Below are 25,638 nucleotides of genomic sequence, written 5' to 3'. Positions count from 1 at the left end.
TCATAGCTTACTGCATCCTCAAACTCCTAGGCTCAAGCAATGCTCCTACCTCAGCCTCCCAGGTAGCTGGGACCACAGGCACACAACACCACACTCGCCTTTCTTTCTTTCATTTTTTTTTTTTTTTTTTTAATATAGACAGGGTCTTGCCATGTTGTTGCCCAGGCTCGTCTCCAACTCTTGACCTCAAGCAATCCTCCGACCTCTGCCTTCCAAAGTGCTGGTATTACAGGTATGAGCCACTCCACCTAAGTTATGTATTTTTATTTGCACATATGCATGGCTTTTTAAAAATTAATTAATTAATTAACTTTTTTTTTTTTTTGAGTTGGAGTTTTGTTCTTGTTGCCCAGGCTGGAGTGCAATGGGGCGGTCTCGGCTCACTGCAACCTCCACCTCCCAGGTTCAAGTGATTCTCCTGCCTCAGCCTCCCAAGTAGCTGGGATTACAGGCACCTGCCACCAGGCCTGGCTATGTTTTTTGTATTTTTAGTAGAGATGGGGTTTCACCATGTTGGCCAGGCTGGTCTCAAACTCCTGACCTCAGGTATTCCGCCCGCCTCTGCCTCCCAAAGTGCTGGGATTACAGGCGTGAGCCACTGTGTCTGGCCGGCTTTAATTTTTTTAATAAGAGCTTTACTGGGATATAATTTACATACTATATAATTCACCCAAATAAATTGGGTGTGGGAGGGTATTAGATACACAGTCTGCCTCTGTCACCCAGGCTGGAGTGCAGTAGCACAATCGTAGTTCACTGTAACCTTGAACCCCTGGGCTCAAGAAATCCTCATGCCTGGGCCTCCCAAGGTACTGGAATTACAGATGTGAGCCACTGTGCCTGGCCCCAATTAAACTGTTGAGTTTTCAGCACCATAAGACAGGGTGAGAAAAATAAAAACTAAATTAATTAATTACTTTTTGAGTTTGTATTTTTATAACCTTTCACTTTTGAACCATGTAACTGTTTCACATATTCAAAGACTGAGTTAAATCAGAAAGAAAAAAATCCTAAAATGGAAAATTATTTGAAAAAGTTAAACTGTAAAAAGAGAGAAATGTAACCATAGAGAAAATAATTCCTTGAAGTGACATTTAAACATAGTGCTCTAATTATTGTGAGACAAAGTAAAAAGGGTAAGAAGCCATTTTGCTCATTTCTGCTTGCCATCTAATTTCACAAAGCCCTTCACTCTGTGAGGAAGTGCAGCTCTCTGAAAAGATGCTTTGAAGGCAAACCAGGATAGTGCACACAGCCCCCAACATCTCTTGCCTGAGTCACTATATTCCTTAAAGGAGGAATATGGACGTGCGCAGTGGCTCACGCCTGTAATCCCAGCACTTTGGGAGGCCGAGGAGGGCGGATCACGAGGTCAGGAGATCGAGACCATCCTGGCTAACACGGTGAAACCCCGTCTCTACTAAAAAATACAAAAAATTAGCTGGGCATGGTGGCGGGTGCCTGTAGTTCCAGCTACTAGGGAGGCTGAGGCAAGAGAATGGCGTGAACCCAGGAAGGGGAGCTTGCAGTGAGCCGAGATCGCACCACTGCACTCCAGCCTGGGGAACAAATCGAGACTCTGTCTCAAAAAAAAAAAAGAAAGGAAAGGAGGAATATAGTGCCTTTTCCTACACATGAGATAACGTCTGATAGGGTTAGTGATTATGCCTCTGAAATCTATAACTAGATGTACTCCTGCACCAAAACTTTAATGTGATTTTGCACATACTGAACCTCCACCACAGGTATATAAACAGTGGGCTGAAATACTGTGCTGCAGCAGTCTGACAGAACTCTGAAGGACAGCTCCTGGGCTGTAGACCTCAGTCTATAGTCCTCGGTACGACTGTAGACTGAATAAAAGTAACATTTTTTTTGAGTTGGAGTCTGGCTCTGTCCCCAGGCTGGAGTGCATGATCTCAGCTCACTGCAATGTCTGCCTCCCAGGTTCAAGCAATTCTTATGCCTCAGCCTCTTCAGTAGCTAGGATTACAGGCGTGCACCACTATGCCCAGCTAATTTTTGTATTTTTAGTGGAGACTAAAATACAACATGGTGAAACTCTGTTTCTACTAAAAATACAAAATTTGCTGGGTGTGGTGACGCATGCCTGTAATCCCAGGTACTCGGGAGGCTGAGGCTTAAAACATAAACTTTCTCAGTGGATTTATTGACACAGATAACAGTCTATTAAGTGAAAAAAGTTGTCTTGGAGTAGCTCTCTTCCTGGTACAGACAGCTTTACTAACAGAAATTTCCTTTGTGAGTATAAATTTCCTTTGCAAAAGGGTAAGTTTATACTTTATTTTAGGCAATTGGGGAGGTAAAGACGTTTCACTGAGTTGGCTGGTTCTGATTTTTCTTTACTTCAAAATAATATGTCAAAATGGTCTGTTTCGGGGTTGCACGTTCTGAACCTCTTTAACTTAATCAACAAGCAAAAATTTCTTACAGTTCTAGAGGCTGGGAGATCCAAGATCAAGGAGCCAGCAGATTTATTGTCTGGTGAGGGCTCCCTTCCTGGCTTGTAGATGGCCACCTTCTTAGTGTATCCTCCCTTGGCAGAGAGAGAAGGGACTCTAGTCTTTCCCTCCCATTATAAGGGCAATAATCCTATTATGAGGACTCTATCCTCAAAACCTCATCTAAATCTAATTACCTCCAAAAGGTCTCACTTCCAAATACCATCACACTGGGGTATTAAGACTTCAACATACGAATTTTGGAGGTTCACAAACATTTAAATCATTTTGCCATTTCTTATAATTCACAGTTTCCCCTCCCATACTTTTTTCTTAAATTTATGTCTTGAAAAACCTGAGTTTTTGATCTGTAGAATCTTTCACAGTCTGAGTTTTTCTGATTATAAATTCATGGTGCAGCTTAACATATTCTATCCTCTTCATTTTAAAAAATCGACAGCTGGGGCCAGGCACAGTGGCTCATGCCTGTAATCCCAGCACTTTGGGAGGCTGAGGCTGGCGGATCACTTGAGGCAAGGAGTTTGAGACCAGCCTGGTCCAACATGGTGAAACCCTGTCTCTACTAAAAATACAAAAAATAGCCAGGTGTGGTGGTGGAAGCCTGTAATCCCAGCTACTTGGGAGGCCGAAGCAGGAGAATCGCTTGAACCCAGGAGTTGGAGGTCACAGTGAGCTGAGATTGCGCCACTGTACTTCCAGGCTAGGTGACAGAGCAAGGCTCCATCACCCCCCGCCAAAAAAAAATTGACAGCTGGATCAGAGGTTTGATCCTTTTGGTAAGACTATAGGTAGCATTATGTTCTTTCAGCAAAAGCCATCTAAAGTCTGGGTTTTTTTGCCCCTTTTACTATGTTAGCAGCCATTGATACTTAATGCCAAGATTAATGAATTAACTGGGAGTTGCAAAATAGTGGTATTCTAATTTTGTCAATTCTTTTTTTTTTTTTTGAGACAGTCTCGCTTTGTTCCCCAGGCTGGAGTGCAGTGGCACGATCTGTGCTCAGTGCAAGCTCCGCCTCCCGGATTCATGCTATTCTCCTGCCTCAGCCTCCCGAGTAGCAGGGACTACAGGCGCCCACCACCACGCCCAGCTAATTTTTTGTATTTTTAGTAGAGACGGGGTTTCACTGTGTTAGCCAGGATGGTCTAGATCTCCTGACCTCGTGATCTGCCCTCCTCGGCCTCCCAAAGTGCTGGGATTACAGGCGTGAGCCACCACACTGGCAATTCTTTTTCAAATTAGGTGGACTATTCTCAGGAAGAGACACTTGTCATCATCTTCTATTTAGTTACCCAGTGGTACAATTCACATATGAGAGGCAGGATACATTTTAAAATTTCTCCCTTTATCAGCTTTCAAGATTGACTTCTTACTCTCCAAAGGCAACAAATTTTTAAAATTATGAGTATATATTAATGGGTTAAACTAATAGGTTTTGATTCATTATAACTGCTATCTTTATTAAAGCTCAGATTGTATCATCTTTGGTCAATGGTAGCATCTACAAGTTGATACCCAAGTTCTCTTTACATGACACTCATAATTTTTTTCAAAAATATTAATTTTCAGAGGTCACCAATGGCTGTTGGGTGGGCACCACCAGCAGAGAAAGTAGCGTAAGACTTAAGACAACTTAACACATTTAAGACCAGGCATAGTGGCTCATGCCTATAATCCCAGCACTTTGGGAGGCCAAGGCTGGAGGATTGTTTGAGCCCAGGAGCGGGAGACCAGCCTGGGCAACATACTGAGACCTTGTCTATTAAAACAAAAAAGAAGAAGAAGAGCTGGGTGTGGTGGTGCATGCCTGTAATCCGTGCACTTTGGGAGTCCGAGGTGGGTGGATTACTTGAAGTCAGGAGTTTGAGACCAGCCTGGCCAACATGGTGAAACCCTGTCTCTACTAAAAAATACAAAAAATTAGCCAGGTGTGGTGGTGCACGCCTGTAATCCCAGCTACTCCAGAGACTACAGAGGATGAGGCAGGAGAATTGCTTGAACCCAGGAGGGAGAGGTTGCAGTAAGCCAAGATCATACCACTTCACTCCAGCCTGGGTGACAGAGTGAGACTCTATCTCAAAAAAAAAAAAAAAAAAAAAAAAATTTGGGTGTGGTAGCAGGTTCCTGTAGTCCTAGCTGCTCAGGAAGATTGCTTGGGCCCAGGGGTTCAAGGTTACATTGAGCTATGATTGCACCAGTACACTCTAGCCTGGGTGAGAGAATAAGACCCTGTTTCTAAAATATATACATATTTTTATATCAGACAGGTAATATGCTGAGGTCATAACATGGTTTGAGGGAGGCACATATTACACGTGTGCAAAAACCCAATCATCATGCTTATGAACTATAAAAGGATCAAAGATACTATGTTTTTAGTGCAAAATTTCAAACATACACAAAAGTAAAAGAAGAGTACAATAGGCTAGGCGCGGTGGCTTACCTCTGTAATCCCAGCACTTTGGGAGGTCGAGGCGGGTGGATTACCTGAGGTCAGGAGTTCGAGACAAGCCTGGCCAACGTGGTGAAACCCTGTCTCTACTTAAAATACAAAAGAAAAAATTAGCCGGGTGTGTGGTGGAGCGTGCCTGTACTCCCAGCTACTCGGGAGGTTGAGGCAGGAGAATCGCTTGAACCCAGGAGGTGGAGGTTGCAGTGAGCTGAGATTGTGTCACTGCACTCTAGTCTGGGTGACAAAGCGAGACTCCGTCTCAAAAAAAAAGAAAGAAGAGAAAAGAAGAATACAATAAACTCCTATTACCCAATATCTGGTTTCAATAATTACTAATACACTGTCAACCTTATTTCATCTATACTACATATGCTCTATTCCTTCCTTATCATCATTTTTTAAAATTATTATTTTGAGACAGAATCTCGTTCTGTCACCCAGGCTGGAGTGCGATGGTGGGATCTCGACTCACTGCAACCTCCACCTCCCAGGTTCACGCGATTCTTCTGCCTCAGCCTCCCGAGTAGCTAGGATTACAGGCGCTTGCCACTGCACCTGGCTAATTTATATATATATTTTTTGTTGTTGTTGTTGTTGTTTTTGAGACGGAGTCTCACTCTGTTGCCCAGGTGGGAGTGCAGTGGCACGATCTCGGCTCACCACAACCTCTGCCTCCTGGGTTCAAGTGATTCTCCTGCCTCAGCCTCCCAAATAGCTGGGACTACAGGCACGTGCCACCACGCCCGGCTAATTTTTGTATTTTTAGTAGAGATGGGGTTTCACCATGTTGGCTAGGCTGGTCTCGAACTCCTGACCTCAGGTGATCTGCCCGCCTTGGCCTGCCAAAGTGCTGGGATTACAGGTGTGAGCCACCGTGCCCGGCCAATTTTTGTATTTTTAGTAGAGATGGGGTTTCACCATCTTGGCCAGGCTGGTCTTGAACTCCTGACCTTGTGATCCACCCGACTCAGCCTCCCAAAGTGCTGAGATTACAGGTGTGAGCCACTGTGCCCTGCCCAGTCTTAGATTTTTATTACCCCCAAATTTTGCCTCCTGGCTGTTTACATTGTCTTCTCTTCCAATCCCAAACTCAGGCAACCACTAACCTGTTCTATTAATTTAATCACCCTAGAGCTGTTCATCTTCCTGCTGCTGCCCAGATGAAAGTTCCGGGATTTCCCTTAACTTTAAACACTTAAAAGTAAAATAATCCCGTGGATTAGGATTACGATCGACAGGGTTATTTTACTTTTTCTTTCTGTGCTAAATCTCTTATTTCCTGGATCCCGTGTCGTCTTCTTTCTTGGTTTTATCCTCCTTTTTCAGGGGGCATCTCTTTCAACAGATTCCTGAGAATAGTTGCCAGGGTGCATCATCACTACATAACTACATTTTTTTTTTTTGTCTTTTTCTTCTTTTTGAGACAGAGTTTCGCTCTTGTCGCCCAGGCTGGAGTGCACTGGCACGATGTCCGCTCACTGCAACCTCCGCCTCCCGGGTTCAAGCTATTCTCCTGCCTCAGCCTCCTGAGTAGGTGGGATTACAGGCGGCCACCACTATGCCCAGCTAATTTTTGTATTTTTAGTAGAGACAAGGTTTCACCATGTTGGCCAGACTGGTCTCAAACTCCCGACCTCGGGTGATCTGCCCGCCTTGGCCTCCCAAAGTGCTGGGATTACAGGCGTGAGCCACCACGCCTGGCCCCACTTCAAAAAAAAAAAAAAAAAGACGGAGTTTCGCTCTTGTTGCCTAGGCTGGAGTGCAATCCCACGATCTCGGCTCACCACAACCTCCGTCTCCTGAGTTCAAGCGATTCTCCTGCTTCAGCCTCCTGAGTAGCTGGGATTACAGGCATGCACCACCACACCTGGCTAATTTTTGTATTTTTAGTAGAGACAGGGTTTTACCATGTTGGTCAGGCTGGTCTCAAACTGCTGACCTCAGATGATCTGCCCGCCTCGGCCTCCCAACGTGCTGGGATTACAGGCGTGAGCCAAGGCACCCAGCCCTAATTTTTGTATTTTTAGTAGAGACAGGGTTTCACCATGTTGGCCAGACTGGTCTCCAACTCCTTATCTCGTGATCTGCCTGCCTTGCCTTGAGCCACTGCGCCCAGCCCACAAGTGCACTTTTAATGTTATGGACTCTACTATTTTTTATGACTTCCAGAATATTCTATAACTTACACCCCATAGTTTAATATTCCCAATTGAACATTTTCTTCCAATATCTGTATTAAGAAAACTGCAAGGGGTGTCTTTGTCACACTTATGTGAGGATTTCCGCAGGCTAGAGTCCTACAAGGGGAATTGCTGGGGCAGAATGTTAACTAGTTAGGTATGAGCAGAACAGGAGAGCGCTCCCCACCCCACACACACCAGGACTATTGGGTGACAATCAAACGATGGTCAGGCGGTTCTTAACTGTTTCTCTAACGTTCACCGGGGTCAGCGAAAGGCATTCTCCTAATAGAAAACACCTGAAACTGATCAGTAGTTTCCCAGTAAGATCTCAAGAGTGGGGAGAAGCAATGCAAGTTCCCCAAAGTATGCCAACATATAAAACTTCAAGTCAACAGGTCAAGCTGCACACTTGGTTTCTCAAGTCGCCTGCTTGGCAGTCTTCCAAGTTGTACTTTCCTCCTTTTCTTTCCGTCCCGTTCTAAAGCTTTTTGATAAACTTTTACTTCTATTCTGAAACTTGTCTAGGTCTATCCTGCCTTATGCCCTTCGTGGAATTCTTTCTTCTGAGGAGGCAAGAACTAAGGTTACTGCTGACCCCTACCTATACACGGGGTAACTGCCACCGCTAACAAGAAGGGGAGAATCAGCTTTTCTTTTTTTGAGACAGTAAAAGTCTGCTGTGTCGCGCGGCTGGAGTGCAGCTGCACGATCTCGGCTTACTGTAACCTCCGTCTCCCGGGTTCAAGCGATTCTCCTGCCTCAGCCTCCCGAGTAGCTGGGACTACAGGCGCGCGCCACCACGCCCGGCTAATTTTTGTATTTTTAGTAGAGAAGGGGGTTTCACCATGTTGCCCAGGCTGGTCTCGAACTGCTAACCTCAAGTGATCTGCCCTCCTCGGCCTCCCAAAATGCTGGGATAAAGACATGCGCCACCGCGCCCGGCCGAGAATCAGCTTTTCTCTCACATCTGATCTTTCCGTGTGTTAAGGCAGAAGCAAGGCACGGTGGGCTGAGACTCACACGCCCCCTCTTTCCTCCCCGGCCTAACGCACTCTTCTCTCTGTCCCACCACGTGCTGTGTTCGCGAGTCCCCATCACTCCTGCATCCAAACCGACTAGATTTTTGTTTCTATTTCCCTCCCGGAAAAGGCGGGACAGCGAAGACTGGCGTTTCCGCCGCTGAGGGGCTGAGGCCGGGAGGGCGCAGCGTAGCCGTCCCGAGCTGATGACGTCAAACGCCGTGTGCTCACCCACGTGTGGTGCCCCTCTCCCGGTGTCGGTGCTGGAGCTGAGGACGCCTTTCCTGCGGGCGTAGTTGCTGGCTGCTCGGGCACTGGGACCTCGGCGGCTTGGGGACGCTGGCCGCGAAGTAGGGAGCGCAGGTGGCCGCTCGGGGTGAGGGCCCTGGGTCATGGAGCACTTCTTGCTGGAGGTGGCAGCCGCGCCGCTGCGGTTAATCGCAGCCAAGAACGAGAAGAGCCGCAGTGAGCTGGGCAGGTTCTTGGCCAAGCAGGTAAGACGTGAAGGGAGAGGGAAAGCGCCGGAACGACTGGGTAGCCCCACTAGTAAGCTTCCTGCGCTCCCCCGCCGATACTCGCCGCTTTAAGTGGGGAGTGGTGCAGCCTCAGGTCAAGCTGGCCCCCTCCTCTGGGCTGGCGCAGGTCGTGGAGGTTTCCGAGCGTGTTTGAGGCGATTGGAAGGAGTCTTGTTTTTATCTGGGGGAGCCTTCCAGTACCCTTCCCATCGCCTCTCACCCCTATGCAAGCGCTTTGGCTGCTTGTGGCAGAGGTGGCCTTCCCAAAGGAATGTGGTTTGTTTTTCTGAAATTGAGGTTGCGTTTCTGCCGTTTTGACAAGTGTACGTATCACCTAAGTGTGCGTAGTGCAGCCACTCCTGTTAGTTTGGGGAACCATCGACAAATACTGATTGCATTCCTGCTGTGCGTAAGGAACGGTGTGGCGCTGTGAGAAAGTGGATAGATAAATTCGTTACGATCTCTGCCATGAGGGAAATTTGCATCTGTTTTTGGAGACAGTTCGTAAACACTTAAAACAGCTGAAGTACAGAGCAAGACAGCTCATACTCACTGTAACTAACTATACAAATTATAAGGTTAATTAGAGTTTTCTGGGAAATAGGTCTTCGGGCTTTTAAGAACCTTCTCATTGACTCCTACCTGAGTTGAAGACACTTTTTTTTTTTTTTTTGAGACGGAGTCTCGCTGTGTCGCCAGGCTGGAGTGCAGTGGCGCGATCTCGGCTTACTGCACCCTCCGCCTCCCGGGTTCAGGCGATTCTCCTGCCTCAGCCTCCCAGTAGCTGGGATTACAGGCGAGCGCCACCATGCCTAGCTAATTTTTGTATTTTTAGTAGAGACGGGGTTTCACCATGTTGGCCAGGATGGTCTCGATCTCTTGACCTCGTGATCCACCCACCTCAGCCTCCCAAAGTGCTGGGATTACAGGCGTGAGCCACGGGACAGGTGAGTGTGGTCCCAGGTACTTGGGTCCCAGGTGTGGCTAATTAAAAAAAAAATTTTTTTTGGTAGTTGTAAGGTCCCCCTTTGTTGCCCCGACTGGTCTGGAACCCCTGGGCTCAAGTGATCATCCCGCCTTGGCCTCCCAAAGTGCAGGGATTGTAGGAGTGAGCCACCGTGTCCGGCCTAAATTTTTTTTTTTTTTTTTTTTTTGAGACGGAGGCACGCTCTGTCGTCCAGACTGGTGTGCAATGGCCCACCCTCTCAGCTCACTGCAACCTCCGCCTCCCGAGTTCAAGCGATTCTTCTGTCTCAACCTCCCGAGTAACTGGGATTACAGGCGTGCGCCACCATGCCTGGCTAATATTTTGTATTTTTAGTAGAGACAGGGTTTCACTGTGTGGGTCAGGCTGGTCTCAAACCCCTGACCTCAGGTGATCCACCCGCCTTGGCCTCCTAAAGTGCTGGGATTACAGGCATGAGCCACAGCGCCCTGCCCTGAAGTATTTTTTTTGATGTATCTCAAGCCCAATTGTTCTGGGGAGTGGGGCCAATTTTGCTCCCAGGGACAAATCTGGAGACCTTTATGGTTATCACAACTGTTCATTATGGGGGTGCTACTAGCATCTAGTGCATCAAGGCCAGGGACACTGCTAAGCATTCTGTTATGTATGGGACAACCCCCTACAACAGAGTTATCCGTCGTAAATGGCAGTGGTGCAAAATTAAGAAAGAAACCCTGCCCCAGACTGGTTGTTTACTTTCTGCTCAGGGCTTGCTATTTCAGCAACACTAAACTGCCTGCAATGACCACAGGTTGTTACCCTCTACTATTGTTGATTGGAGTCACCTCCCGTTGTTAATGTCTGTTGTTATTGTCTGGGCCATTCCTTGCTGTTACTTGCCTCATTGACTTTGCATTTCCTTTCCTTAGAAGGCTACATCTCTCTTCTGTGCCCTGCTCAGTTAACTTGTTTGTTCTGGAAGACTGCTTTTGAAATGGTCTTCCCCAGGAAGACTTTTCTGACTTTACCCTTTCCTCTTCCTCTTAATCTTTGTTTCAACTAACTGATTCTCAGTAGTTGATTGAGAGTATGTCCAGAGAAGGGGATTGTGTAGCTGTAGTGTCCAAAACAGTGTCTGATATGCAGTAGGCAGTAAATGTTTATTGACTGTATTAACAGATTAAGGTACTCCCAAATTGTGATACTTTTGTCAATGAAAAGTGTCAAACTCTAAAATATTTTAAGAGATTTATTCTGAGCTAAATGTGAGTGACCATGGCTCATGACACAGCCCCAGGAGATCCTGAGAAAATGTGCCCAAGGTGGTCGGGCTACAGCTTGGTTTTATACATTTTAGGGAGACCTAAGCCATCAATCAGTACATGTAAGATGTACATTGGTTTGATCTGGAAAGCTGGGACAACTCGAAGGGTGAGGGGGGGCGGTCTTCCAAGTCACAGGTGGATTCAAAGATTTGCTGACTGGCAATTGGGTGAGAGTTCATTTAAATCCCTGGAATCAGTAGAATGGAGTGTCTAGGTTAAGGATAGGGGTGTAGAGGCTGGGCACAGTGGCACACGCCTGTAATCCCAGCACTTTGGGAGGCTGAGGCGGGTGGATCACAAGCTCAGGAGATCGACATCATTCTGGCTAACATGGTGAAACCCTGTCTTTACTAAAAATATGAAAAATTAGCTGGGCATGGTGGCGGGCACCTGTAGTCCCAGCTACTCAGGTGGCTGAGGCAGGAGAATGGCGTGAACCCGGGAGGCAGAACTTGCAGTGAGCTGAGATCGCGCCACTGCACTCCAGTGTGGGTGACAGAGCGAGACTGTGTCTCAAAAAAAAAAAAAAAAAAAAAAGATAGAGGTGTGGAGACCAAGGTTCATATTATGCAAATGAAGCCTCCAGGTAACAGGTTTCAGAGAGAACAGATTGCAAATGTTTCTTTTTTTAAAATTTTTATTATTTTTTAAAGAGATAGGATCTTGCTTTGTTGTCCAGGCTGGTCTAGAACTCCTAGGCTCAAGTGATCCACCTACCTCAGCCTCCTAAAGTGCTGGGATTATAAGCCTAGCCTGTAAATGATTTTTTTTTTTCCCAAATGCAGTCTCCTCACCCCCGCCCCTAGACAGAGATGGAGTCTTGCTCTGTCACCCAGGCTGGACTGCAGCGGCGTGATCTCAACTCACTGCAACCTCTGCCCCCTGGGTTCAAGCAGTTCTCCTGCCTCAGCCTCTCGAGTAGCCGGGATTACAGGCACCTGCCACTGTGCCTGGCTAATTTTTGTATTTTTAGTAGAGACGGGGTTTCACCATGTTAGCCACGCTGGTCTCAAACTCCTGACCTCAGGTGATCCACCCGCGTCGGCCTCCCAAAGTGCTGGGATTACAGGTGTGAGCCGCTGCGCCCAGCCACAAAACAGTCTTTATTATGAGAAAGCAGTGTTATCTAGTCTTTATTATAAGAAAGCAATGCTATCTGGTTTCTTTCTAATAAAATAAAAGCAGTTTTCTTAAATAATTTACAAAGGGCAGGAATTGCTCTTGAACAGGGCTACCCCTCCTGGCACACCCACAATGCTCTGCCTTGAGCATATAAATAGGTACCTGTGAGCCCAGGGTTTAAGCCTGGAACTATCTCCTATGCCTTCCTCCAGGTCCCTGGTAGGGAAAGCAGGGATGAGAGTGTGCCCCCAAGGGCCTTGGCACTGGAAACACAGTGGGCGAGTGACTCTGTGGATGACTCCCCAAAAACCAAGCACCTGGTTTGAGTTCAGAGCTCTCAAACATCTGATGCCAGCTCTTCACATTGTAGATGAAGCAAATACCATGCATTACTAAACCCAAGAGTCCCCTTGGGGAGTAGAAGGAACAATTCTCCCCACCTCTGCAAGATCTCCCCAAGACACTCTCAGGCTGTGGCAGGCAGTCACTGATGGGTCCAGATGTGGCTGGAGCAGGGGGGCTCTGGGCTCCTTGCTAGTCAGGTCTTTGTTAGCAGTGGCCCAGGGGTACTGATGACTGCTTCCGCCAGGAAGCTCATGGGGAAGCACAGACATTCTGGGGTACGAAGCCTTGGTGGTCAGACAGGGCTTGTTTCCTGCAGGGCACTTCCTCAGTCATGAATGAGAGTGTCATTTCACCACTCTCTTCCGCCATAATGGCTTCATCCAGCTCTTGGGACAGCTTCTGGAGATGCCGAATTCCTGCTCCCCATAGGTGCTAGGTCACTATCAGACGCGCTGGGAGAGCAGAGGAGCTCTGTCAAGGAGTAGGGGCTCTGGAAGGCAGTCTCCCGCCTCCACTGCCGTAGAGGGTAGGCACGTGAGCCTGTCCAGGTAGAGAGGTGGTGATGCACAGGGGTCTGTGGCTGAGTGGTCAGGGGCAGCTCCACACAGCTGAATCCTCTTCTGGCTCAGGCTGTGAGTTGGGGAGACACTGCTCTCCCTTTTGTACCCCTTTCTTCCTCCTCCTGGCCTTCACCTGGGTCTCCACCAGACACTTGGTGACTGGCACCAAGTGCCAGGACAGGCAGGACTCCTGGATTCTCTGTGACATGGCACCCAGAGTGCTCTTAGCTGAGCGAGCTGCAGCCTGGAGTCTCTTACTGCCCTGACCCTGGTTTCTAGGGGTTTCTAGGAGGTACCTGTCCGGAGGTTGAGGTTGACGGCTCTTAGGGGCAGCCTTCTTTGGAACTGTCTGCACAGAGAACCCAGGGCCCTGGCGGAGATCTCCCAATGGCTAACCATAGGCTGCTGCTCCTTGCTGTCCAGCGGCTGCTCCTGGTGCTGGAGAGATCTCCAGTGCATGGAGGCCCTCACATCCTGCCACTGAGAAACCATCTGTCTGGCCAAGAGTCTACTCTGCCCACTAGACCTCAACACCCCCAACATGTGCCTGAAGCCGAGCACTGTAAATATTAAATGTTTCTTATAAGACTTAAAGAGACAACTTTGCAGGGCCATTTCAAAATTTGTCAAAGCTGTATATTTTGGGCCAGATGTGGTGGCTCATGCCTGTCATCACAGCACTGTTGGAGGCTGAGGGAGGAGGATTGTTTGAACCCAGGAGTTTGAGACCAGCTTGGGCAACATAGCAGAGAGACTCTGTCTCTACCAAAAAAAAAAAAAAAAAAAGGGGGGGGATTAAAGAACACCTGAAATACTTCTTTCAGGGTTTGCTGTCTGTCATATTTGTATCTTATTGCTACTAGTAATCTGTTTTGTCAGTCCTAAGGTCTCTGTTTTAATGTTAATGCTGGTTAGCTGTGCCAGAATTCTGAAGGGAAGAGAGTATAATGAGGCGTGTCTGACCACCCATTCCCAGCATGGCCTGAACTAGTGTTTCAGGTTTACTTTAGAATGCATTTGACTGAATGGAGAAGGATTCACCTTCATTCAGTTGGTTGGGGGGGGCTTAGAATTTTATTTTTGGTTTATGCTTTCTTTTTTATTTTTTAAGACAGGATCTGGAGAGCAGTAGCCTTGACATCCTAGGTTCAACTGATCATCTTACTTTAGGACCCTCCCCATCCCCTCCGGTAGCTGGAACTATAGGCATGCCACCGCGTCTGGCTAATTTTTTTTTTTTTTTTTTTTTAAATCTTAGGTAGAAACAAGGTCTTGCTGTGTTGCCTAGGCTGGTCTCAAACTCCTGGGCTCAAGCAGTCCTCCCACCTTGGCCACCCAAAATGCTGGAATTACAGGCATACTTACTTATTTTTGGCAGAACATAGCTTTAACTTTCAGTGTTTTAAGCAAATGATGAGAGTGATGATGCTTTAATGCTTCCCCTGCCCGAAACAGGGTCTCCCTTTATGGCCTGGGCTAGCGTACAGTGATCATAGCTCACTTCAGCCTCGACTTCCTGGGCTCAAATGGTCCTCCCACCTCATCCTTCTGAGTAGCTGGGACAACAGGTGCACAATACCACGCCTGGCTAATTTCTTTCTTTTTTTTTTTTTTTGAGACAGAGTCTTGCTCTGTCACCCAGGCTGGAGTGCAATGGCATGATCTTGGCTCACTTCAACCTCCGCCTCCTGGGTTCAAGCAATTCTCCTGTTTCAGCCTCCCAAGTAGCTGGGATTACAGGCACCTGGCACCGTGCCCAGCTAATTTTTTGTATTTTTAGTAGAGATGGGGTTTTGCCATATTGGCCAGGCTGCTTTTGAACTCCTGAACTCAGGTGATCCTCCTGCCTCGGTCTCCCGAAGTGCTGGGATTACAGGCATGAGCCACCGCGCCCAGCCTTGCCTGGCTAATTTCTAAAAAAAATTTTGTGGCCGGGCATGATGGCTCAGGCCTGTACCAGCACTTTGGGAGGCCGAGGTGGGCAGATCACCTGTGGTTGGGAGTTCGAGACCAGCCTGACCAACATGGAGAAACCCCTTCTCTACTAAAGATACGAAATTAGCCGGGCGTGGTGGCGCATGCCTATAATCCCAGCTACTGGGGAGGCTGAGGCAGGAGAATCTCTTGAACCTGGGAGGCAGAGGTTGTGGTGAGCCGAGATCGCGCCATTGCACTCCAGCCTGGGCAACAACAATGAAACTCCGTCTCAAAAAAAAAAAAAAATTTTTTTTGTAGAGATGGGGAGTCTCACTTTGTTGCCCAGGCTGGTCTTGAACTCTTGGGCTCAAGCTATCCTCCCACCTTGGCCTACCAAAGTGTTGGGATTGCAGGTATGAGCCACCACACCCAGCCTAATTGCTTAGGTTTTATAGAGTAGTTTAGGAATTGTTTCTCTTTAGCTGAAAATACACATTTCAGCCGATACATGTAATTATAAATAATAACACTGAGGTTATCCTTTTAATTAACTCTGCTTTGAGAAGGGCTAACTGATCAGTTAGCAGTTGCCTTATCCTTTTAATTAACTCTGCTTTGAGAAGGGCTAACTGATCAGTTAGCAGTTGAATATGACAGTGTAGTAATTTCATTACTCAAAACAGTAAAAACTCAATATGTTAAGCATGCAGACATACAAATATGAAGACTTTTTTTCCTTTTCTATTTTTGTTGGCTAATTATTGGGAAATTGATGAATTTTGTTATAGCAAAGGAACGGAATTGGTTGGTATTTTTGGTGGGAAGAGAAGAGCTGAGCCACCTTAAAAATATTTTTTCCTGGCCGGGTGCGGTGGCTGAGCTCAGACAATCTACCTGCCTCGGCCTCCCAAAGTGCTGGGATTATAGGTGTGAGTAACCACACCCGGCCAATAAAAATGTTTTTTCTTGGCTGGGCGCGGTGGCTCATGCCTGTAATCCCAGCACTTTAGGGGGCCAAAGTGGGCGAATCACGAGGTCAGGAGTTTGAGACCAGCCTGGCCAACATAGTGAAACCCCGTCTCTACTAAAAATACAAAAATTAGCCGGGTGTGGTGGCGCATGCCTGTAATCCCAGCTACTCGGGAGGCTGAGACAGGAGAATTGCTTGAACCCGGAAGGCGGAGGTTGCATGAACCGAGATCAGGGCACTGCACTCCAGCCAGGGCAATAGAGCGAGACTCCATCTCAGAAAAAAAAAAAAGTTTTTTCTTGTATTTGTTAAGTAATCAGTATTCTTCAACTTTCCTCATACTTGCTTGTATCCCAGCCACCTAAATAAAACCCATTTAAGCTTCACAGAATGTTAAGAGAAGTGAGAAAATACAAAGGTGTAGCCAGGAGGAATGCAGTCCTTTCCCTTTTCCAGTGGGTCCCAGTCTCCCAAGGAGAAAGGCAGGATTTCCTAAGAATGTTACGGGAGTAATCACAGGTTTAAGAAGTAAATCCTGGCTGGTTGCGGTGGCTCACACCTATAATCCCAGCACTTTGGGAGGCTGAGGTGGGCAGATCACGAGGTCAAGATATTGAGACCATCCTGGCCAATATGGTGAAAGCCCGTCTCTACTAAAAATACAAAAATTAGCTGGGCGTGGTGGCACACTCCTGTAGTCCCAGCTACTTGGGAGGCTGTGGCAGGAGAACTGGTTGAACTGAACCCGAGAGGGAGGCGGAGGTCACAGTGAGCCGACATCGTACCACTGCACTCCAGCCTGGCGACAGAGTGAGACCCTATCTTAAAAAAGAAAATAAAAAGAAGTAAATCCTTTAACATTCATTGTCCTGTTTTTATTTCCTACAATAGCAAGCCAGCTGACATGGTCAAAGATGCTTTGATTAGCAAGACCCCTGGGCTTACAGAAGGAGAAAACTGATTATGTAGTTTTCCTATAACCCCCACCCACCCGCTAGATACTTACAGATATCCTAGCCTAGCTGATCCCTTTTCTTGCAGGCCTGGCATTTACCCTTTCATGGGTTTTAGTAAAACATTTATACTTTTTTAAAACTTCATTAACTAGTAGTATTCATGCAGAATACTAGGAGAATTCAGGAAAGCACCACCCATATTGTGGGTTAAATTGTCTGTCAAAAATATACTTAGAAGTCCTAGTCTATAATACCTGAATGTGACCCTATTTGGAAATGAGGTCTTTGCAGATGTAATAAAGTCAGGATGAGATAATTAGATAGGGCCTTAATCAATATGACTGTTTCTCTTTCGCCCAGGCTTGAGTGCAGTGGTGCAATCTCAGCTCATTGCAACCTCCGCCTCTTTGGTTCAAGCAATTCTCCTGCCTCAGCAGCTGGGATTACAGGTGTGTGCCACCATGCCCAGCTAATTTTTGTATTTTTAGTAGAGATGTGGTTTCACTATATTGGCCAGGCTGGTCTCTAACTCCCGACCTCAAGTGATCTGTCCACCTCAGCCTCCGAGAGTGCTGGAATTACAGCCGTGAGCCACCACACCCAGCCCAATATGACTGTTCTTATGAGGAGAGAAAGACATAAAGGGAAGATGGCCATGTGGCGATAACAGAAATACATATTGGAGTGATAAATCTGCGAGACAAGGAACAGCAGGGATTGATGATGACAACCAGAAGCTAGGAAGAGGCAAGGAAGGATTCTCCCCTATAGGTTTCAAAGGAATATGGCCTTGCCAACACCCTGATCTTGGACTTCCAGACTTTAGAATTGTGAGACAATACATTTCTGTTTTTTTAATTTGTTTTTTGTTTTGTTTTGTGTTTTTGAGACAGAGTCTCACTCTGTTGCCCAGGCTAGAGTACAGTGGCACGATCTCAGTTCACTGCACCCTCTGCTTCCTGGGTTCAGGCGATTCTTCTGCCTCAGCCTTCCTGGTAGCTGGGACTACAGGCACCCGCCACCATACCCGGCTAATTTTTGTATTTTTAGTAGAGACGGGGTTTCACCGTATTGCTCAGGCTGGTCTCGAACTCCTGACCTCAGGTGATCCACCCACCTCAGCCTCCCAAAATGCTGGGATTACAGGCGTGAGCCACTATACCCGGCCTTGTTTTTTTTTAAGTCAGTTTGTGGTATTTTGTTATGACAGCTCCAGGAAATTAATACATGTAAGAAAAACATTCAGTCAGGGACTGCCCATATTAATATTTTGATATATAATCTTCCAAACTTAAATTTTTTTTTTTTTTTTTTAATGAAACGGAGTCTCACTCTGTTGCCTAGGCTGGGGTATAGTGGTACAATCATGGCTCACTGCAGCCTCTACCTTCCAGGCTCAGGTGATTTCCCCCAACTCTAGCCTCATGAGTAGTAGGGACTACAGGCATACACCACCAAGCCTGGCTAATTTTTTATTTTATTTTATTTTATTTATTTATTTTGAGAGGGAGTCTTGCTCTGGCACCCAGGCTTGAGTGCAGTGGCAGAATCTTGGCTTACTGCAACCTCTGCTTCCTGGGTTCAAGCGATTCTCCTGCCTCAGCCTCCCGAGTAGCTGGGACTACAGGTATATGCCACAATGCCCGGCTAATTTTTGTGCCTTTAGTAGAGATGGGGTTTCGCTATGTTGGTCAGGCTGATCTTGAATTCCTGACCTCAAGTAATGCACCCGCCTTGGCCTCCCAAAGTTCTGGGATTACAAGAGTGAGCCACTGCACCCAGCCAAGCCTGGCTAACTTTTGTATTATTTGTAGAGATGGGGTTCTGCCATGTTGCCCAGGCTGGTCTCAAACTCCTGGGCTCAAGTGATCTGCCTGCCTTGGCCTCCCAAAGTGCTGAGATTACAGGTGTGAACCACTATGTTCAGTCTTGTATATATAGTCTTTTCTCTATAAATCTGGGAAGATAAAATAAAAAGTTTTAAATATATATGAAGCTATGCAAACAGTGCTGTAAAAGAGTCAAATATACATACTTCTTTTTTTTTTTTTTTTTTTTGAGACAGTGTCTCACCTGTCACCCAGGCTGGAGTGCAGGGGCACGATCTCAGCTCACTGCACCCTCAACCTTCCGGGCTCAAGTGCTTCTGCCGCCTCAGCCTCCCTGGTAGCTGGGATTACAGGCTCCCACCACCATGTCCGGCTAATTTTTGTATTTTTAGTAGAGATCGGGTTTCAGCATGTTTCTCAGGCTGGTCTCAAACTCCTGAGCTTAGGTGATCCTCCCGCCTTGGCCTCCCAAAGTGCTGGGATTACAGGCATGAGCCACTGTGCCCAGCCAAATACATATACTTTTGTTCATGATAGAATAACTGGTACTGGATTAGCTCTGTTGCCAAAACAACTAGAAAAAGAGGAAAAAATCCATATGAAAAACGTTCAAACATTGGATGAAAGGTAGGTAGCATAGGATTGGAATTCCTAAAAATGGGAAACAAGGTGAGCCCTAGAATGATTCCAGCTGTCTACCTGGAATCACTTATAGGACTGACTCAGAGGAAGAACGAAGTTCAGCAGTGGTGGTCCTACTGAGCTGAGAAGACAGAGCTCAGAATTGGGGCGGCAGTTGGAATATGCTGGGAAGGGTGTTGGAATGGAGGGAACAGCTCTAGGGATATGGGGTCTGTTGAGTACTGGCTGAATGTAAAGCTGTGTTTTCTTAGGGAAATTTCGTGAGCTATGCAAAGAATAACTACTGGAGTTTTTCTGTGTAGGAGATGTTCAACTCCTACTAGTTGGAGTGGAAAGACCAAGTTGAATACTGGCATAATTAGTGTGGAACCCAGAAGGGCCACACTCTAGGGCTAAATCAGCCCTCAAAGGCCTTTCTAGACCAATACTAACAAAACTTAAAAACAAGTCTTGAAAGGATCAAGCTGACCTACAAGCTGATTAATTGCCTGCTAGAACAAAGGAAGAGAGCAAAATCTAGACACATCTACAATGTTCAGCATCCGATTAAAAAAGTACTAGATATAGGAAAAGGAAAATGGTGGCTCATTGCCAGGAGAAAAGTCAGTCACTGTAACAGACCCCAAAATAGTAAAGATATTTAAATTAATAAACAAGGACTTTAAAAAGTGATTATATAATGATATGAATGTTCGGGAAAAAAAAAAAAGAAAAAAGTGATTATAGGCTGGGCCAAGAGGAACCACTTGAGGCCAGGAGTTTGTGATCAGTCTGAGCCTGGGCAACAAAGTGAGACCCTGTCACTCTCAAAAACTTAAAAAAATAGTGATTATATGTGCAGGGACTTGAAGTTTCGGAAACATAAACATAATGAGAGAAATTTAAGCTATGAAAAAAAAACAAGTGAAACCAAAAAATACAATCTTAGCAATGAATATTTTACTGGATAGGCCTCATCGAAGATTAGACAGTTCACAAGAAAAGAACATTGAATTACAAGATATGGCAATAGAAATTATCTAGGCTTAAACAGACAGGGTGGGAAAAAGCCAGAATAAAAATGCTTCAGTGATCTGTGAGGCATTATCAACTAGTCTACTGTATGTGTAATTGGAATTACAGGAGGAGGGAGAGAAGAGAAACAGTAGAAATATAAAAAGATAATCTCAAAATTTCTAAAGTTGGTGAAAAATAATTCACAGATCCCCAAAACTCATAATCTTAAATCTGATAAACACAAAACCACACCAAGCCACATCATGATCAAGTTGCTAGAAACAAGTAATAAATAACATCTTAAAAATTGCCAGAAAAAAAGACACTTTACTTGTAGAGGAGCAAAGATAAAAATGACTGCTGACTTCTTAACAGAAACAACACAATGAAACATCTTTCAAAATGCTGAGAAAAACCATAAACCCCCTTGCGTGGTGGCGCATGCCTGTAATCCCAGCACTTTGGGGGCTTAGGTAGGTGGATCTCTTGAGCCCGGGAGTTCGAGACCAGCCTGGGCAATGTGCTGAAACCCTGACTGTAGTAAAAATACAGAAATTAGCCAGGCATGGTAGTGCGTGCCTGTAGTCCCAGCTACTTGGCAGGATGAGGCAGGAGGATCCCTTGAGTCTGGGAAGTCGAGGCTGCAGTGAGCTGATATCAAAGAACTCCAGCCTGGGTGACAGAGGGAAACCCTGTCTCCAAAAATAAAAATAAAAAACAAAACAATGTTTGCTTAAGACAGAATTTTGTATGTAAAAAGTCTTAAGAAATCTTCAAAATAAAGAATTTCATAAGATCACAGGATACCAGGTCAATGTATAAAAATGAGTTATATTTTTATATTTAAAATTATTGGGGAATGAAATTTATATTTTATGTATTTTATTTTTAAGAGAGTCTCATTCTGTTACCCAGGCTGGAGTGCAGTGGGCACGATCATGGCTTACTGCAGCCTCGAACTCCTAGGCTGTGAGGTGATCCTCTCCTCACTCTCCAGAGTAGCTGGGACTGTAGATGCACACCGTCACCAGCTAATTAAAAAAAAATTTTTTTTTAATTAAGCTTTTTTTAAAAATTTTTTTATTGAGGTGGAGTCTCACTCTATCTGTTGCCCGGGCTGGAGTGCAGTGGTGCATTCTCAGTTCACTGCAACCTCCGCCTCCTGGGTTCAAGCCGTTTTCCTGCCCCAGCCTCCCAAGTAGCTGGGATTACAGACACACACCACCACACCCAGCTAATTTTTTGTATTTCTAGTAGAGACAAAGTTTCACCATGTTGGTCAGGCTGGTCTCAAACTCCTGACCTCAAGTGATCCACCACCCTCTGCCTCCCAAAGTGCTGGGTTTATAGGCGTGAGCCACCACTCCTGGCCACACCAGCTAATTTTTAATTTATTTTTATTTTTTTGAAGAGATGGCATCTTACCACATTGCCCAGGTTGGTCTCGAACTCCTGGCCTCAAGTGATCATCTCACCTTGGCCTCCCAAAGTACCACCATGTCTGACCAGTTTTCTTTGGGTATGTTTCTTTCCTCTGCAATGTAACTTACTTTATTATTTAAAAAATGGGGCCGGGCACAGTGGCTCACACCTGTAATCCCAGCACTTTGAGAGGCCAAGGCAGGAGGATTGCTTGAGCTCAGGAGTTTGAGATCAGCCTGGGCAACATAGTGAGACCCCCATGTCTACAAAAATAAAATAATCAGCTGGGCGTGGTGGCACACACCTGTAATCCCAGCTACTTAGGGGACTCAGTTGGGAGGATTGCTTGAGCTTGGGAGGGTGCGCCTGCAGTGAGCTGTGATTTTACCACTGTACTTAAGTCTGGGCGACAGACCAAGACCTTGTCTCAAAAGAAAAAAAAAAGGTATCTTTAGAGGGCTTGTTTATGCGGACATGCAGCAGTTGAAAATGTGAGATTTTGCTCCTATGTATCATGACCAAATCTGTTAAATTTCTTTGCCTCCATTTTTATGGAATCCTTCAGTTAACCTCCTATAAAGGACAGAACTAAGACTGATAGAAATTGTTTCAAGGTAACATTTTTCCCTAATCAGTGCTTTGATGAGAATCAAATGTTTTCATGAGAGAATGCTCTGTAATTGGAAGACTTTGTAAGAGCTCAGGTGTAAGGTGACTTTCTGGGTGATAATTTTGGCAAAACTCGTTAAATTTTGTGTATGACATTTAGGCTGTGTTCAAGGTACACTTATATAGGTGACTAGGGTGAGCCTCCTCCTCACCCTTTTTTTGTTGTGGGGGGAGACAGGGCTTTAACTGTTTGTCACCCAGGCTGGAGTGCAGTGGCATGATCTCAGCTCACTGCAACCTCGACCTCCCAGGCTGAAGCTATCCTCCCACTTCAGCCACCTGAGGAGCTGAGACTATAGGCGCATGCCACCAAGCCTGGCTAATTTTTCTATTTTTTGTAGCGATGGGGTTTCACCATGTTGTCCAGGCTGGTCTTGAACTCGTCGGCTTAAGGGATCTGTCTGCTTCGGCCTTCCAAAGTGGTGGGATTACAAGCATGAGCCACCACACCTGGCCTGGGGTGAAACTTCTTAGGATAAACTGATAGCATGGGACTTGCAAGATCAAAGGGCATGTCCCCATTTTAAACCTGATGTTACATTGCTGGGCAGAAACGGTTGTGCAGACCTGTATACACACTAGCAATATAATGCCTTTTATACAGTTTTCAGTTTTCCTTTGTATGCTTACCTACATTCTGAACCCGGGCACTAGAATTTTTTTTTTTTTTGAGACGGAGTCTCGCTGTCGCCCAGGCTGGAGTGCAGTGGCACGATCTCGGCTCACTACAGGCTCCGCCTCCCGGGGTTCACACCGTTCTCCTGCCTCAGCCTCCCAAGTAGCTGGGACTACAGGCGCCCGCCACCTCGCCCAGCTACTTTTTTTTGTATTTTTAGTAGAGACAGGGTTTCACCATGTTACAAGCCAGGATGGTCTTGATCTGACCTCGTGATCCGCCCGCCTCGGCCTCCCAAAGTGCTGGGATTACAGGTGTGAGCCACTGCGCCCGGCCTAGAATTTTGTATTTTATTTCATCTTCCATATCAGAGTGTTGCTGTCTACTTTGGATCTGTTTTTTGTTTATTTATTAGAGGCTGATGCCTTGATGAGCTTGATAGGGATATCCTCATTCACTCCCAGGAATTAATTTTTTACCTCTGTCCTTTCCCGAAGAGTTGGAAGTTTTGTCTACTAACTGCAGAATTCATTTTTTTCTTCAAGAGTTAAAGGAGCTGGGGGAATTTTGGGGTTTTGAATTCCCTGGAGATTGTTGAAACCCCAGCACATAGATTATTTTTCAGATAAGTCGTGTAGCTTTTAAATGGAATCCAGGTATTAGTCCCTGTACCTCAAACTCCAGTGTACTGAAACTTATTTGTAACAGCCTTTATATTAAATTAACTCTGATCCTCCATTGCAAAAAATTTCCACGATATTTTATAATAGAATCTCACTTATGAAGTCTGGAAATTGGACGTCTTAGTTCCAACCCAGGACTCGTCTCTGCTTTTCTACAGCAGTGCAAACGAATATTATTTACATAAATATTTTGGGCCAGGCATGGTGGCTCACGCCTGTAATCCCAGCACTTTGTGAGGCTGAGGCTGTTGGATCACCTCTGGTCAGGAGTTCGAGACCAGCCTAGCCAACATGGTGAAACCCTGTCTCTACTAAAACAAAACAAATCAAAACAAAAATTAGCCTGGTGTGGTCGTGGGTGCCTGTAATCCCAGCTACTCATGGGAGGCTGAGGCATGAGAATCGCTTGAACCTGGGAGGTTGCAGTGAGCCAAAATCGTGCCACTGCACTCCAGCCTGGGAGATGGAGCAGGACTCTGTCTCCAAAAAAGAAAAAAAAAAAAAGAAAAGAAAAGGCCGGGCGCGGTGGCTCACGCCTGTAATCTCAGCACTTTGGGAGGCTGAGGCAGGCGGATCACGAGGTCAGGAGATCGAGACCATCCTGGCTAACATGGTGAAACCCCATCTCTACTAAAAATACAAAAAATTAGCCGGGTATGGTGGTGGGCGCCTGTAGTCGCAGCTACTTGGGCGGCTCGGGCAGGAGAATGGCATGAACCCGGGAGGTGGAGCTTGCAGTGAGCTGAGATTGCACCACTGCACTTGATCCTGGGCGACAGAGCGAGACTGTGTCTCAAAAAAAAAAAAAAAAAGTGAAAGATGTTTTGTTTTGCCTTTCTCAGGTGTGGACACCTCAAGATCGCCAGTGTGTCCTGAGTACCTTAGCACAGTTGCTTTTGGATAAGGACTGTACTGTGCTGGTTGGTCGCCAGCTTCGCCCTCTCCTTTTGGATTTGCTGGAAAGGAATGCCGAAGCCATTAAAGCTGGAGGCCAAATCAACCATGATCTGCATGAACGGCTCTGTGTGTCGATGAGCAAACTCATTGGTAACCATCCTGATGTCCTCCCGTGAGTAGCAATTTTATTATTTGCATTTCTCCTTGAGGTGACAGAACCTGCTGTCTCCTGGGATGTAAGGGAGTCTGAGCTGAGAAGGTAAAACGGAAATACAGAAAGGAGAGAGATAAATAGTATTGTTTTATAAAAAGAGTCACAGCAGAATCCATTTATCCAGCTCAGTTCAGTGAGCATTTACTAGGTTTCTCTTAAATCTTGGCCATCAGAACAGACCTGGAAAGATGGCCAGGATATGTCCCCAGTGCTCTCAAGGATTGTATCATGTGGCAAGACATGCATATACAGCGGAGTAAATGAGGTTTAACTGAGGCTCTTACAGCATCCACCTCTAATGGGAAGGATTCCTTGCTTGTTAGAGCAGCTGAAGGAGTGGATTAGAAGAGCTATAGTATCCCTTCCAAATTCTATAAATCTATCTGAATTAGTATACTAAGAGCTGTGTTAGAGCTGGATTTTAATGTGACTTTTAAAGAGATAGTAAAATATAGTTTGTGAGGAATAATCAAAAGAGACAGCAAAACTGAGTGTCAGGGGTTTTTAAATTGAAAAGATTTTTAAAACTTTCACTGTAAAAATGATTAATATTCTGTGTACCAATAGGACATTTCTTTCTTCTCTTCTTTTTTTTTTGTGAGATGGAGTCCCACTCTATCACCAGGCTAGAGTGCAGTGGCATGACCTCTGCTCACTGCAACCTCTGCCTCCCTCCTGGGTTCAACTGATTCTCCTGCCTCAGCCTCCTGAGTAGCTGGGACTACAGGCGCGCACACCACCATGCCCAGCTAATTTTTGTATTTTTAGTAGAGACGGGGTTTCACCATGTTGGCCAGGATGGTCTCAATCTCTTGACCTCGTGATCTGCCCGCCTCGACCTCCCAAAGTGTTGGGATTACAGGCGTGAGCCACTGT

General features: G+C 46.0%; 1 protein-coding gene, 1 non-coding gene and 1 pseudogene across 8 annotated transcripts in view; 1 reads left to right on the top strand and 2 right to left on the bottom strand.

Moving 5' to 3' along the window:
* MDN1 (midasin AAA ATPase 1) overlaps window positions 1-25,638 on the top strand; it is a 188,657-nt gene that overhangs the window by 1,476 nt on the left and 161,543 nt on the right. For 4 of the 7 annotated variants that reach the window (XR_001718579.4, XR_010157740.1, XM_016955994.4 and 1 more), the window contains exons 2-4: window positions 139-232; window positions 8,269-8,632; window positions 24,494-24,720. Coding sequence is in view for 3 of the 7 variants with exons in the window: in XM_016955994.4 (XP_016811483.2) it covers window positions 8,531-8,632; window positions 24,494-24,720 (329 nt within the window). In the remaining 4 variants the exon portion in view is untranslated. Of the gene's footprint in view, window positions 1-138; window positions 233-8,268; window positions 8,633-24,493; window positions 24,721-25,638 lie in introns of those variants that run through there. The other 3 variants (XM_054686835.2, XM_063812548.1, XM_063812549.1) reach the window with 3 other exon arrangements.
* Window positions 4,742-4,843, bottom strand: LOC112209686 (small nucleolar RNA U13). The gene has a single exon (XR_002944508.1). It is a non-coding gene; the product is annotated as a small nucleolar RNA U13 (small nucleolar RNA).
* LOC101058030 (protein PIMREG-like) lies at window positions 12,641-13,580 on the bottom strand (annotated as a pseudogene).

Source organism: Pan troglodytes, chromosome 5 (assembly GCF_028858775.2).
Source record: "Pan troglodytes isolate AG18354 chromosome 5, NHGRI_mPanTro3-v2.0_pri, whole genome shotgun sequence".
In the NCBI taxonomy this organism is placed as follows: Eukaryota; Metazoa; Chordata; class Mammalia; order Primates; family Hominidae; genus Pan; species Pan troglodytes.
The sequence above is the reverse complement of the archived record's forward strand: the minus strand, read 5'-3'. Positions and strand labels throughout refer to the sequence as shown.